At 40.7% G+C, this 15,564-nt stretch overlaps 1 protein-coding gene across 2 annotated transcripts in view; it reads left to right on the top strand.

The window, feature by feature from the left end:
• The window catches only part of PELI2 (pellino E3 ubiquitin protein ligase family member 2), a 79,260-nt gene that overhangs the window by 46,222 nt on the left and 17,474 nt on the right, over positions 1–15,564 (top strand). For both annotated transcript variants that reach the window (XM_031051809.2, XM_005152348.3), the window contains exon 3: positions 14,004–14,105. In XM_031051809.2, the coding sequence (XP_030907669.1) occupies positions 14,004–14,105 (102 nt within the window). The remainder of the gene's footprint in view (positions 1–14,003; positions 14,106–15,564) is intronic.

The raw sequence follows: 15,564 nt of genomic DNA, 5'->3' as shown, positions 1-15,564 counted from the left end.
CAGAAGCACTCAGTATTCTATAGCCCTAATTAAAACCATGCCTCATTTACACTGTGGGCCTGCTAAGTGCACTGTATCATTATTTAATATTGTTTGTCAGTGTTTGTCTCATTCAGTATAAAACCCCAAATTCCATGCATCACTGGGTTCTAGTCTGCATTTTTCATAGCTATAGTGACATATCCCATAATTTTGCTATTACAACTCTAGTCTTGTGCTGAACATTGAAAAAAATTATACCTTTCTGATCATATATTCAGATAACTTGGTCCTTATTACTAAAGAAACGTGGGGAAAAAATGTATTAATACAGGATGGAATTCTGCCTTGCTCATTTCTGTGAGAGCCTGTATGTGTGTGTTGGGGGAGGAGGGATATGTATCGATGGTAAAATCATGTTGTGTTAAGTGCATAGCTTCTGATGAGTTGTTCTCTTATCTAGCGTTACATATGAATATAAAACAAGTTGCCTGGAAAGCTTGCTTTAAATTTGAATAAACCACAGAAGAGATAAGTGGTGACTTCTGGATCTGAGTGCATCTAGTACAGCCTGCTAAAACCGAATTCCACTATTATAAATTTCAAAACAAAGCTTTGTGCATGGGATTTGTAAGCTGGCATTATAGATTTAAATTTTAGGGATATACGTTTTCCTTCCTCCCTTCTGTCTGAATCAGTCTTCCTGAAAAATGAGAGGAGATTGAATTCAAGAAAATAACAGAAACTGAGACCAATAGAGACGACTAATCCTCTCGTTACTTCCTCTGAACACTGGGAATTGTGCTGCAGAATATCCTTCATTACAATCTAGAGTAAGCTAAATTTATTCCATACCAAAGCTACAGGTGGAGGGATTTTGCTGCTGAGTTATAATAGTAATGGGCTGTGTTGGTCTTTGTTTGATATAACAAAACAGATGTGTACTGTGTCAAGTGTCTATAGCCGTGTATTTTTATGGGTGTTATTTGCCCTTTGCTCACCCTCGACACCCTGGATTTTGGAATTTGTCTAAATGGTAGGTAGAGCACTCCCCTCTGCGGGGCAAGGGCTGAGAATGTGGCATATCTGCAGCAGTAACTGTTTGGGTTGGACTGACTTATGAAAGTTAAGTTTGGCTTCACTCAGATATCAAAGCTATTTAGTGGCAGATGTGACACATATTTTGGCTTAAGTGCTCTCAGACAGTTCTTGTGTACTCTTACTCAAGTTGATATTGAAATTTTCCTCAATATGGTATTCCACGCTGGAGTTAAAAAATAGACAAAGGTGCTGAATACTTGGATTTCAGCTGAACCTTCCTGTCCTAGTATTGAATGTATTTTGTGAACCTAGCTGTTAGCTTGGACTGTAAAATGGCGTGAGAGCCAGGGACAAAGCATTCTGATAAATGAATCCTGCATGTGGTTGTTAACACTTTGTTATAGCTCATCCAGGTGGGTGACCGAGAATGGGTTATGTACGTGTTGCTTTCTCTCTCTTCTTTCTTCTCTGTTTGCAAGATGGAGAGGCAATGTTGGTTACTGCAAACTGCCAGAGCTGTGCTGTCTCCTCTGTGAAGAGATAGTTTGTCTTTTTTCCCCTGGATAATTTAAAAAAGTCTGGGAATTGGGGCCAGACTTGTTTTCAGTTCTGTATGGATTCAGAGACAGCATTCGAGGACCTTACAGTCAGTTATGTTTTGAAATGAGCTTGGCAACTGCACATATAGTGAAGAAACCTCCTTTCTTGTTGCTTGTTAGCAAGTTGATATTTTTCAGCTTACATGCATCAGCATAAATCAGGATTGCATTTTGTATGCTGTATAGTGTGTCATGTTGTTGACTTAAATCACTTAAGTAGCTCAGTTAAACAGAGGTAAAAGAGGATGCTTAGTGATATGTGTAAGTGGCAAGTAGAAAGATTAGAAATGCTTTTGTATACTCTATATTCATAGGACTTAAATCAAAAGTTATTGTTTCCCACATGCAAGATGTGTGCTATTAACTTGCATGCTATTTCTTCTACTTGAGTATTTGTGTACCAAGAGCCTGCTGATCAGACTCACCACCTTCGTCCATATACAAGACTGATCTTACAAATGCACCTCCTGTTACTGCCACCCCCAAGAATGTCTTTGCAGTAGGATGCTCTTTTTGGAAGGTGGGCTGAACTTGCTTTCCTTTTGGGCTGCTGTCAATAATATTTGTTCAACTTGGTTCAAGTACCAGTTGAACTGTTGTGCAGGAATTGTTTTTGTTGGTAGTCTCCACAAAGGAAAATTTTAGAAAGTCTGCTTTGTTGCAGTGACTTGTTGCAATTTCTGTAGGAATCTCAGACTGCTAGAAAAGAATCTGATTGCTTTCGAGTTTGATCTGTCAAAGAGTGTCCTTTCTATCAGGACAATATTCCGGCTATAGTATGAAGTCTAGAAGGCAGCTTTTATCCCTTGTTGGGCTATGTAAAACATAACTGCTTTCTATAAGCACTTTATGGCTCTTTCGAAAGAGGAAGTTCAATTTATTTTATTTTTTGTTTTTTCCTCATGAGAGATTTTTGTGCAGCTGCTTAACAGGTCTGTTAAGGTAACTGTCTGGAGAGCTTTTGGCTGTCTTAATGTAAAATTGATTTGTGTCAGATTGAATTTATGGTTTCTGGAAGCTACAGGATGATATGCATCTTCTCTTATTGTGTGCTGTCCTTTGGCAGGCAGGCTTAGATTGGTGCTCATGGGTGCTTTGATTCACAGAAGCACTCACTGCTGATGCACCAAGTGTACAAATCTTTCACTCCCTGTATTGAGAAAAGCCCTCAAGGGGACTTTGTCACTGTGGGTTGTTTGGTTTTTTTTTTTGTCTGGTTTTTAGTTGAGGATTCTAATCTGTGGGGTTTTTTGTGCACTTGGCATATCCAATTATGTAAGTGTAGCAGGCATCTGCTGCTTTTGTTTCTGATGTATATAAATGAATTGTAGACTGTTGGCACCAATGTTCAGCTACAAACACTGTTGCATCCTTCTCTAATTACTGATATTTTCGTGGGTGTATCAAGAGTTTTGGGGGTTGTGCTCCAGCTGCAGTTGCAAAATCATGTTTATGCCTTCATGTTTAAATTTATAGGCTTATTGTCTTCCAGAAGAAATCCTACACTTAGTTCACTAATGCCAGGAGTTTTGGGGTCAGAAGTTTTGTTTTCAGGAAGCCACGCATAAGGGAATGTCTTACTGGTCTTCAGTGTGTGATCTTAATAGAGTAGGCATCATGTTCAACACAACTCTCTATATAGTAGGCTTTTTTCAGTCAACCATTTAGTCTTTTTATCCCTAAAGAGGTTGTAGCTGAACTGACTCTTGTAGAAAGTCTCTCTCAGTAGACTGCTAGTTTCTTCTGCTCCCCTTGTTTTCAAGCGAGAAGGTTTCTTAGGCTTCTCTCCTGTGGAGATTAGAACCAGCTCTGTTGTATAAAGGTAGTAAGCCTTAGGACTACCAAACTCCCAGCAGCATGACCAGAAACAGGAGCTCTCAGCAGAGCTTGGCTGCTTGTCTCTTCCCTGTTTGTTGCAGATAGAAAACCTTAAACACTCATTATATTGTTAAAAGGTCTCGTTCCAAAGCAGCATCCTGGCAGGAATATGTGTCTTCTAAAAAGTTAAGAAAGTATCTTAATCATGTGGTTATAGTCTGTATTGACAGGTATATGGAAATCTAACCTGTAACACAGTGGGTGCATCTCTATATGCTCCATAGTGATCAGCTGAGATAATACCTGATGAAAAGAGAATACCTGGTGGAGTAAATGAGAAGTTGTAGTACAAGTTGTATGTAATACATGTAATTAAGTACAGGATGGTGATAAACGTATGTCTTCTGGTTTCCAAAGCAGATGAAATGTGTCCGCAACACAGGATTAAAGCAGGCAGTTTCAGAGCAGTTGCAATAGAATTACACCTTCTAGTAACAGCAGTGTGCAGGCAGTGATTTGCTCAGAGGAGCATTCTGGAGTTTGGGGTAAATGATTTATGCTGTGGGTAGCTGGTGTATCTGACACTGCTGCAGCTCTGTGTTGTGCCTCTGAGCTATCTCTAGTCTGCTTGGGGGAGGAAATTTGCTAACCTGACTAAAGGTAGAAAACTACAGACTTAATTTCAAAGATGGATGAAAGATCACTTGCGATATAATGCTCCTGAATGCAGATGGAAAAAGATAGAATGGGTATAGAAACATTTTAAGGACTGAAAAGGCTAAAAGGTGGCATGGGGAGGAAAATGATTCACAGGTTGATTAGGTAAGGTGTTGATTCACAACCACCAAAAGTTTGTGATTGACAGAACAATTCCTGAGCTACTGTACCATGTAGCTGTGCCTGTTAGTATAAAATGGCACCTATTTTGAACTGCTTTTTATACTTTGAATTATTAAGTGGAACACCGTGGGTTACTTTACCAGAGCTGGTCAGGAGTCATAGGTACAAGGTAGGACTTGAGTCTGGTAAGTGGCTGCAACAGTGATGATTTTGGCCACCTAACTTTAGTCTGTGCACTGTGGTTAACACCCACTGTGCATTTTGAAGATGTGTTTTGAATATTCACAGCCTACCCTGTTATTCCCTGGAATAACAACACACTGTTAAGTGTCTGTCAGTCCTGACCTAGCTTATCTAGAAAAACTTTCATATCATTGCCCCCCACCCAAAATGGAGAATTAGGGAACAGCATATTTTGACACCTCTTTTGAAGAAAGAGTGATATACACGGTGCAGGCTGATTGTCTAAAACTGCACACCAACACAAATTCAGAAAATGGAGAAAATCATTTAACATCTGCCTATTGAGTTGATAAATGGTAAATTGCTTGAGTGGCAGCACACAACCTCACACGTGCACTTGTAGCAGATGGCTTTGATGTATGCCAGATACAAATGTGATGTCCTCTCTCTCTCCCTCCCCTTCAGTCTCCAAGCTCAGCCTGAAAGGGTCCATAGAACTTGTGAATGCTTTGAAAGCTGTAAAAGCCTGAAGTGTAAATACACTAGTCTATTTGGTGAAATTGTTTCTGCATAGGCACAGAACCTTGTACCATGAGTTTTGGGGGGCGATTCACATTCACATTGAGGAGGGGTGGCCTTGCAGGCTATGTGCGTTAGCTTGATTGCTGTGACTGGGGTTGTGGACCTTGCTACACATAAATAAGCTGTTTCTTCATAAGTCAAGCACTTGTTGTCCAATTGGTTGCTACATGTGCATTTTTAACTCCCCCCTGGTCTGTTAGTGCTTAAATCATGTAATTAACAAAGCCATCTGAAACCAGTAAAGAATTTGTAATGTTTTTGCAGTTAATGGGCGTTTTTCAGAAGACAAGCATTGTCCTATTCAGTTTGCCATGCAAGAAAAAGAAACAATTTGCCTGTAGGTAGCTGCAACATCAGTATATGCATTAGTGCATATTTCTGACAAATATTTAAGTGCTGTGTACAAAATTTAATTTTTTTATGGTGGCATGTTTTTACTTGTATTTGCTAACTCTTAGTCTTTTTTGACCATTTCCTAACATACACTTAGTTGTCAAGAGAATGTTAACAGCTGAAATACTAGACACAGACAAAATTTACAAAAATGTGTGCATAGATGTTGCAGTTTTAATGTAGACACTTCTTTTTTGAGAAACGGAAGAACATTGAACATAGGCTTGTTCAGAGCTGTGCAGGAAGCAGATGCAGACTTGTTGAACAGCTGGACTTATGGTTCTGGTTGTTTCGGTTGTTTCAGCCATTCCTGGAGGCACATGAAACCTATAAGGTTTCCATGATAATGTCTAGTTTCTTTGTGAAATGCTAAAGGAAAATTATGTATAATGGCTGTATCAGTAGCCAGAGGTCAGTGTAAATTTTCAGTGTTATTGCAATCTAGTGTTACAGAAGCAGCAATTCTGTACAATTACTGTTGAGTTTAAGATGAGACAGAGTAAAATTGCAGTCTTTAGTTATATGAATTGACATTTGTCACAATTTGCTGGGAAACTTCCAAAGTGGACATGCTTTTCTGATGTAGGCAAAACATCAGTATGTCACGTTCATGAGCTTTTGTTGTGTTTTCTTAGGGTAACCTAATGTCTGCTGGCTCTGGAAGTCAGTCATCAGTCCAAAAATCCAGTGGAAATGTGATGTGTTCTTTGCTTCCTTCCTTGCTAGCTAAAGCTTCCTTTTAAGTTGCAAGATCTTTTGTCTGATGACCCTGAGTGTTTCTTGTGTTCTCTTTTCATAAAAGAAATTGAAGGCCGGCAGCCAAGTAAGAAAGCATTTAACTCATGGAGGCATTGCTGTCATTAATTTTAAACACGTCAGTGTGGTGTTGGTCAGCTTGACTACCAACAAAGAAAACTGAAGTGTTCCCATAAATCATTTTATTGTCCTAATCCAACCTAATTAACTAAACTAAAACTCCTATTCTAATAGAGCAGCCCTTCCTGTGAGACATCTGCTTCTTTCTTAATGGATTTTAGCCCTCACTTTCTGCTATAGTGCAGAAGACTTGGTGACCATAATAATGTTACGTCTCTCTCATGATCTGTGGGGAGCTTGCTAGGCACAAGTGAACTGGGAAGTTTAATTACAGTTTCAGTGTTCAGAGTTTTGTTGGTGTGTGTGTGGGGTTTATTAATTTTGTTTTGTTTTGTTTGGTTTGGTTGTTTTGTTTGTTTTTTCTTGGAAGCATTGTAGACCAGAATAAAGCAAAATCTCCATTTCTAGAAGTGGGTTAGACTTGTTTTTTACAAGCCTTGCAAGCAGCAGCTTAAAGGCTGTGAGAATTTTGGGATCTGCCATCGATGTGCTCCTTACATTGAAGGTTTGACCTAATAGTTTTAAGTTAATGTAGTCGTGCTGTGAGCTCCTGACCTGTTCTTGACCTCTTGGGCTGAAGATTACTAAGGGAAATGAGCAACTTTGTCCGTGTGTGGGGAGAGCTGTGGCACACCAGAAGATGGTCCTAGATAGGCAACATCTGGCTCAGGGTAGTTGTGACATCTGCAAAGAGATAAATATAGAATATCTTAGTAAAGAAACTTACTAAATAAACAACCAAAAACCCAACTGTACTTCAGGTTTTGAGCCTCAAGCTAGAATCTTTGCTATACCATTATGTCTGTCATAGGTCAATACAGGGACATGCTTATTACAGAAGACAGATTTTAAGAATACACACTAGTTCATCACTGTGTGCAAAGCAGGAACTTGCAGAGATCTCAAAGAACAGCCCATTAAAAATAAGGACTTTAAGAAAAATGTGGGTTTTCTTGTTGCACTTGGAGAAATCCAACACTGGTATAATTAACCTCTTGGAAAAAGAATTCCGTCTTACATCAGATTATTTTACAGGCTTTTTGTATGCTCTGCAGAAGGAGTGGCCTGCTCCTGTTTAACCTTGTGGTTTGTCAGTTGATAAAGGCATTTCTGGAGATGTGTTTGACACTAATCTGTCGTTGTGCAACAGGAAACAGTTAACATTTTTACTGACCTTCTGCTCATTTCCAGGGCAGTAGCTGCCTATGCTGTCAGTGCTTAGGGGAGAGGTGGTACTCTGGAGTGGTGTCACTCAGTGTAGTGCTCGCTCCTGGGTAATGCTGGATGTTTGCAAATGTGGTGTTGTGCATCGCTGCCAGTTGGCTAGGCCTGTGCCCAGTCTACTGAAGACTTACTACTTTTTAGCTGTGTTCTCTCCTTTTTCTGTATCTCTGCTAAAAAGGCAGAGGATTAAAAAATGCTGGTTTTGTGTATTCTTATTCCCCTTATCTGCAAGGATTTTTATATGTGGGATTTAGGGAACTGTTTTCTCAGTTCTTGAAACGATGGTAAAACTGATAGTGGCTGCCTTTCCAGGGGTATGAGTGGAGAGCAAAGAATTCAGGTAGGCTGGGATGTTCCAATTGCAGTATTGCTGTTGGGAAAGCAGCGTCTATTTGATCTTAGCTCCTCTGAGACCTGGCAGATTTGTAAGCCATAGCCTTTAACTAATGCTTTGATTGTGAGTGCAGAGTGCTGGAATGTGGTTTTGTTCTCAAAAGGGAGAGGTAAGAGCAAGAATGAAAAGTGTGTGTAAGAAGGCAGGGGAGAAACCAAGGCCAAGTGTAATGCCAGCCAGCAGAAAGAATATAGCTGAGAACTGGGCTACTAGGAAAGCTTAAAAAAAAAACCAAAAGCCACAAATATTTGCTTAGTCCGTATTAGTGTGGGGGAGAGAGAACATGCCTTCTTAGATGCAGCTTCTCTATCTCTGGTAACATATGGCAGTTTTGATGACCCAGAATCACTGGACAGACATCTCAAGGGGGGGGGAGTGCCACAGTGGAGGTAGCTGCAGGGTTTGCTTTTGAGTGACGGGAGGGGAGGAGTCTTGCTGCTGGGATAAACCCACTTCTCAACATACAGTGAGGCTTGGAGCTGCTGCACACTCTTCCAGGTTAAAGCCCTGTGGAGAAGGATGGATTACTGTGCAAACACAAGCTCTGCTTTGGAAAGATGCTGGGATGTCTGTCCCTTCATGCCAAGTAGAATATGGCACCTCAATATTCCCTTGTTGCTTTCATTTGGCATTTGGACTTTCTCAAACCCCTCAGCCCTAATGGAAATATAAAGTCACTGGCAGTGGAATCATGCTGGAAAAGTCCCTTATGGCTATTATCTGTTTTATCAGTCCACAGGGGTTTTGTCAGTCTCCACTTCGCTGTTTCCTCCAAAGGGAATTACTTGAATTCAGCAGCTTGAGACAGTTAACCATATAAAACAGACTGTTGTGTGGGCGACTGAAGTAATCTAGCCTGTGTCTCCCCACCAGAATTCTTGCTGGACAAGAGGTGGCATATGCTATGGCCAGTCTGGAGCCACATGTTTCAGATTGGTTTGGCAGGCTCAGGCTATATACATTAGTGAGGGTTTTCCAGTATTTGCCTCTGCCAGGAACTAATGTAGCTTTTTTTCTGTGCTCAATTGATGACATTCATTAAACTTTTAAGACCCTTAAAGATAGGAGACAGCTGCTCTCAAATTAAGCTGATAGTGGCCCATACATTCAAAAGCTTGGTGGACACTGTGTGCAAGCTTCGAAAATACTCATTATTGCTCTGATGGATCTTGGCAGCCTTGAGGTGGAGTTGAAAGGATAGAGGTAAAGTTTAGTGCCTGCTTTTTGTTCTTTCATGTTTTAGCTCCTGCCTGGGAGGTGGACATGGTGGCATCCAGCATGAAACTCTTAAGTCATCTGCTACAACTTGTGCTGTTTTATGTCTTGCAAGAGTCAGGTCTTTTCTCACTTCAGCTGCCGCAGCAGTACAATTATGTGACAACATCAAGGTTTGGGGTAGGGGGGATGATATCCTACTGGTGGGGGGAAAAAAAGAAGTCTGGAAATTTGAATGCTAAAAGCAGTGAAAAGGCAACCTCACTACTTTGGTTGCCACAAACCAATTTCACTGTACTGTTTTGGGGTCTTACAGAGTGATTCTATATTTCTCAAGCAGAAAAAATCCTTCATGATCCTTCATTCAGCATTCCACTTACAATATTGTTTCATTAAGATAGTTACATTTCACTGGTCAGTTGTTGTGAATAGCTCATAGTTCTTTTTTTGTGTACTTCCTGAAATACTGCTGTTTGATTTTTATTTTTTTTACTTGGAAGCAGCCAATTGCTTTGAGACCAGCAATTAATGTGCCTGTAAAAGGTATGAATTGCAGCAACTGTTGGTACTGAGCAGACTGTGAAAGCACGAGCTGAAACACTTCTCATAATGTTCTTTTATTTGAAAAATGCTTACACAATTCTAGGAAATTATTGTGGCATTTCACACTGAAAATAACTGGATTTAAATAGTGGAAAACAAAGAGATGGGGAAATAAGATGAGGAAGAGAAGTTGGGAAGGGAAAGGAACACCTGGGAAAAAAAGATTGTGGCCTACTCCAATATTTTAGAGGAGATACCCTGGTCAACCTAACGGGCATTATTAACATATCCTTGCCCAGGAATTTTACCAGGTTGCTGGTGGTCAGTGCTCCACAGACTGGCTGGAGCTGAAGCCAAGGACCATCATGTTCACAGTTGGTGATAGGCCTGTCCATCATTGTATCTGCAGCTGTCACAGTTTTGTGGTAATAAACGAAAATTTTGTTTGTGAAAGCTATTACTATCTGGTGTTTGAAATTGATATCTGATAATAGGAATGTAAATTCATTATTGAAGTATTATGCTTAAAATGCAAGGTGTGAGAATCTCCTGTTCATCACTTTGTTTCATTGATATTCTAGAAATACCAGAGACCTCCTCAGGACTTGAGATCCCCTTGTTAGTTGTCAGACATGCATAGAAAAAAAGGTCTTCATGTGTGTTTCAGACCTACAGTTCAGTGTCTTAGGGATGTTCCAAAGTGTTAGTGATTTCATTTGACTTGTATCTCAAGCTGATGTTTGTTCTTGCAATGTGCTCTCTGTCTGTGTAATGGTTATTACAAAACATTATAAATTTAAGCTGGTAAATTTAGAATCTGTGTACTGATGACTATCAAATAATGTTTACCTCACTTTTCAGCTCTTGCTACAGTAATTGAAACAAAAAAACAATGGCTTGAAATTTTGTCAAAAGCTTCATTGCAGAAAAAACTACTGGAAAAGATTGGGAAAGGTTATCTTGCTTAATCAAAGAATCATATCATTGAATGGTTGATGTTGGAATTGTGCCTTAAAGCTCATCCAGTTCCAATCTCACACCATGGGCAGGGATACCTTCCACTAGCCCTGGTTGCTCAAAGCCCTGTCCAACCTGGCCTTGAACACTGCCAGGCATGGGGCAGCCACAGCTTCTCTGAAGAAAAGCTGTGCCTTCTCTTCTGTGGCAGAAGAAGCCACTGGCTGCTTCTGTGCCAGTGCTTCACCACCCTCATGAGGAAGAACTTCTTCCTTACATCTAACTTGAACATTCTCTGCTTAAGTTTAGACACATTAAGTCATGGACACAAGTCCATGGGACCTGATGAAATCCATCCGCAGGTCCTGAAGAAGCTGGCAAATGAAGTTGCTAAGTCACTGTCCATCATATTTGAAAAATCATGGCAGTCAGGTGAAGTTCCCAGTGACTGGAAAAAGGGAAATATAACCCCCATTTTCAAGAAGGGGAAAGTGGGTGACCCAGGGAATTACAGACCAGTCAGTCTCACCTGTGTGCCTGGCAAAATCTGGGAGCAGATTCTCCTGGAAGGCATGCCAGGGCACATGAAAAAAAACAGGGTGCTTGGTGACAGCCAGGATGGCTTCACTAAGGGGAAATTCTGCCTGACCAATTTAGTGGCCTTCTATGATGGGGCTATGGAACTGATGGACGGGGGTAGAGGAGCTGATGTCATCTACCTGGACTTGTGCAGAGTGTTCGACACTGTCCCACATGACATCCTTGTCTCTAAATTGGAAAGACATCAATTTGATAAGTGATCCACTTGATAATTTGATAAGATATCCACTTGGTGGATAAAGAACTGGCTGGATGGCCACATGCAAAGAGTTGTGGTCAACGGTTCAATGTCCATCTGGAGATCAGTAACGAGTGGTGTCCCTCAGGGATCAGTGTTGGCACCGGTCTTGTTCAACATCTTTGTCGCTGACATGGATAGTGGGATTGAGTGCGCCCTCAGCAAGTTTGCCGATGACACCAAGCTGTATGGTTCGGTTGATACGCTGGAGGGAAGGAATGCCATCCAGAGGGACCTTGACACGCTTGTGAGGTGATGCCAACCTCATGAAGTTTAACCATGCCAAGTGCAAGGTCCTACACCTGAGTCGGAGCAATCCCAGGCACAGCTGTAGATGGGGCAGAGAAGAGATTCAGAGCAGCCCTGTGGGGAAGGACTTGGGGGTGTTGGTCAATGAGAAACTGAACATGAGCTGGCTTCAGTGTGCGCTTACAGCCCAGAAAGCCAACCGTATTCTGGGCTGCATCAAAAGGAGTGTGACCAGCAGGTCAAAGGAGGTGATCCTGCCCCTCTACTCTGCTCTCGTGAGACCTCACTTGGAGTATTGTGTACAGTTCTGGTGTCCTCAACATAAGAAGGACATGGAACTGTTGGAACAAGTCCAGAGGAGGGCCACGAGGATGATCAGGGGACTGGAGCATCTCCCATATGAAGACAGGCTGAGGAAGTTGGGGCTATTTACCCTGGAGAAGAGAAGGGTGTGTGGAGACCTCATAGCAGCCTTCCAGTATCTGAAGGGGGGGCTATAGGGATGCTGGTGAGGGACTATTCATCAGTGACTGTTGTGATAGGACAAGGGGTAACGGGTTGAAACTGAAACAGGGGAAGTTTAGATTGGATATAAGGAAGAAGTTCTTTACTGTGAGGGTGGTGAGGCACTGGAATAGGTTGCCCAGGGAGATTGTGAATGCTCCATCCTTTGGTGGTGTTCAAGGCCAGGCTGGACGAAGCCTTGGGTGACATGGTTTAGTGTGAGGTGTCCCTGCCCATGGCAGGGGGTTTGGAACTTGATGATCTTAAGGTCCTTTCCAACCCTAACTATTCTATAATTCTATAAATACTTCTGCTGTTAGTAGGCTTTTAATATGTGTGTAGGTGGTGTTACTGCCTCCAACATTCAGTAAGACTTTTAATGATTTATTTAATAATTGATGTATAGCTTTGGGATCATTTAGATTTTTGTGAGAGATAACAGAAGAGTAGAATATATTTAGCTGCTTAGTTTAATCATCTCTGTGGATTTTGTAGGTGAAGGGCAGCATGAAGGAATAGAGCTAGTGTGAGAACCTCTTCTAGAAAATTACCCCCCCTTAGCAGAAATCTAGAGAAAGCTTTAATTAACTTGTTAATTCAATACGTAAGTGTCTGCAAAGCATTTCCTGAGCAGTAACAGTCATTACTTTTCATAATCGTGTGCAGTTATATGGGCCTTATATTTACATGTATTTCACTATTTGCCAATAGATTTATTTCTCGGCTTGTTTCCCTCTGTCCTGAAGCTTTTACTGGCGCATTTATGGTGTACAGTTAGTGCAATTACACCTTGACACCATTTAATCATTTGAAGTGAGTGTTGGTCTTTAAGCTTGAAAAAATGGTCGTTGGTGCCACAGAGATTTTTGTATGCTGAGTCTCAGATTTTGAAAGGATCTCTAGGTTCTGCCCCCATTATGCCTCTCTGCTGTGGCAGCTATGCTCTGTATTTATTAATCAAGGAAAACTGTTTCTTTCAATCAAGGTTGCTGTTTCTTTCCAAGTTGAGACTGCTTCTGCGTTGGGGTGATGTCTCTCTTCTGTTCTCTGAAGGACTTGCTGGACTAATAAAAAGGCAACTTAGAGATGTAAACCTGGGAAGTCTTAACAAATAAGGAATTAAATCTTAGTGAGGTACAATAGAATAGCAGTTGTTCTTTTCTAGTCTTGTTTCAAATGCTAGAATACTATTTTGTCTTTGCTATATCCATATCTATAGGGACCAGTTTCCTTTGACAGGTAGTATGAAGTACCCTTTTAATGAGGAAAAACAGGCTGAAAGCATTCACTTGCCATCACATATAAAATTGTTAGGCTCTTTCTGATGTAACTAGAAATCTATTTAACTGTAATGATATCTCTGAAATCCTGGCGCTTTTAACTGTAAATCAAATGTATTGCTCATTTGCTTGAAAAAATAGAGAAACCAAAGAATCCTAAACACAAAGTCTTCACTAGGATGCAAGTTCCTATGAGGTTTAGGAGCTTAATATAAATTCAGAGAAAATCTTGTGTTTGGAGTCTAAACTGTGAAAATAAATGGTAGGTACTGGGTACTTCTGAACTGGAAACAAACTAGTGCCACCTGGGGTTTTCATTGAAAACAAAACAAAAAATCTTAGTGTATGTGTTTACCTAGCCTTGTAATAACATGTTACGAAACACTGCTTTTCCTGATCATAGTAAAGGTGTTTATATAGTGAAATGAATTTGATTATACTATTTTTGTGGAAGCTGTATACAACAGACATATTCTTTTCTTCAACAGGCAATCAGCTGTAAAGGTCAGCACAGTATCTCTTACACGTTATCCAGAAACCAGACTGTTGTAGTGGAGTATACTCATGATAAAGATACAGACATGTTTCAGGTAAGACTCTATGCAATATATGCATTATTTTTTAAAAGCAACATATGGAACCACAATTCTGCATTACATTATTCTATGTGTCTTCTGTGATCTGTGGAATTTCCATGGTTGAACCCAGTTGCATTAATATGGGAGCACTTTGCAGTCTCGCATTCTCTGCTCTTCTCAAACCAGCACTAGCATGTTAATATCCTTACTGCTCTCACTGTATTCTGTTTTTTCTGCAAGGACACCATAGCAGTTTTACAGATATCACCAGAAATAAATGTGTGCTCTGTTTGAATTTGTGAATAAGCACAAGAATACACCCCTCACCCTGAGTTCATCAAGTAGCTGGAGTAAAAAAGAAGTGGATAGGAGCAGGACATGGAATGGGGAAGGAGGAAGGTAAAAGCAAAGGTAGGGAGGGGAATGTGGGAGCAGTGCACTAAAGGAGACAAACTAGTGATAGAATGATAAAGAAAGCTATTCCTGGATGGTGTGCAAATATACCAAATGGTGTAGGGGACTGTGCCGAGTTTCTCTAGGCACACATTTTTCTAATGTGTTTTCTCTCCCCTGTGTGCATTTGTGTTTTTCAGAATCTAATGTTCAGAAAACCCAACTTTTTTTTTTGTGTGCAGTGCTTTATTTTATATATGAGAGACCAGAAATTCTGCACAAACTTAGACCTCCAGCTTGGAAAAAAACACTCACAACCTTTTCCAGCCTAGACTAATCAGGTTTGTCTTGTCAGTGACCTCCGTGATTAGACCATCTTATCATGAATTATCCCTCCTCATTCAGTCTTTCCTATTTAGAAGGGTGTGTAGTTGATTTGTTGACAGACACTCTGTCAAGATGTCTGTGCTTTATGTGGCTTCTGGGTTTTTTTGCTCTATTTAAAATCTAGTGTGACTTTGGAATGGTTAGGTCCAAGTAGGGTTTGATTAAAAAAATAATAAAAAAAAAAAGTCTTGTTTGCTGCTTCACGAAGGATTGCACAGCCAGAGTGAACTGAAGTAGGTTTTCTTATGTTAACTGATAAAAGAAAAATCATAGAATCATAGAATAGTTAGGGTTAGCTAGGACCTTAAGATCATCAAGTTCCAATTCAACCCATCCTTTTGGTTACTGTGTGATACTCGTTTGTCTTTACAATATTCTTTTGTGCCTTTATTGGCTTCAGTGAAACTTTCCTATATGTGAATTCATAGAATCATCAAATGGTTTGGGTTGGAAGGGACCTTAAAAATTACCCATTTCCAATCCCCTGCCACAGGCAGGGACACCTTTCAGTAGAGCGGGTTGTGCCAAGCATCATCCAACGTGGCCTTGAACACTGCCAGGGATGGGGCAGCCACATTTTCTCTGGGCAATCTGTTCCAGTGTCTCACCATCCCCATAGTGAAGACTTTCTTCCTAATATCTAATCTAAATCCTCCCCTCTGTCAGCTTAAAGCCATTCCCCCTTGTCCTG

Source organism: Melopsittacus undulatus, chromosome 4 (assembly GCF_012275295.1).
Source record: "Melopsittacus undulatus isolate bMelUnd1 chromosome 4, bMelUnd1.mat.Z, whole genome shotgun sequence".
NCBI classification, from domain to species: Eukaryota; Metazoa; Chordata; class Aves; order Psittaciformes; family Psittaculidae; genus Melopsittacus; species Melopsittacus undulatus.
The sequence above is the reverse complement of the archived record's forward strand: the minus strand, read 5'-3'. Positions and strand labels throughout refer to the sequence as shown.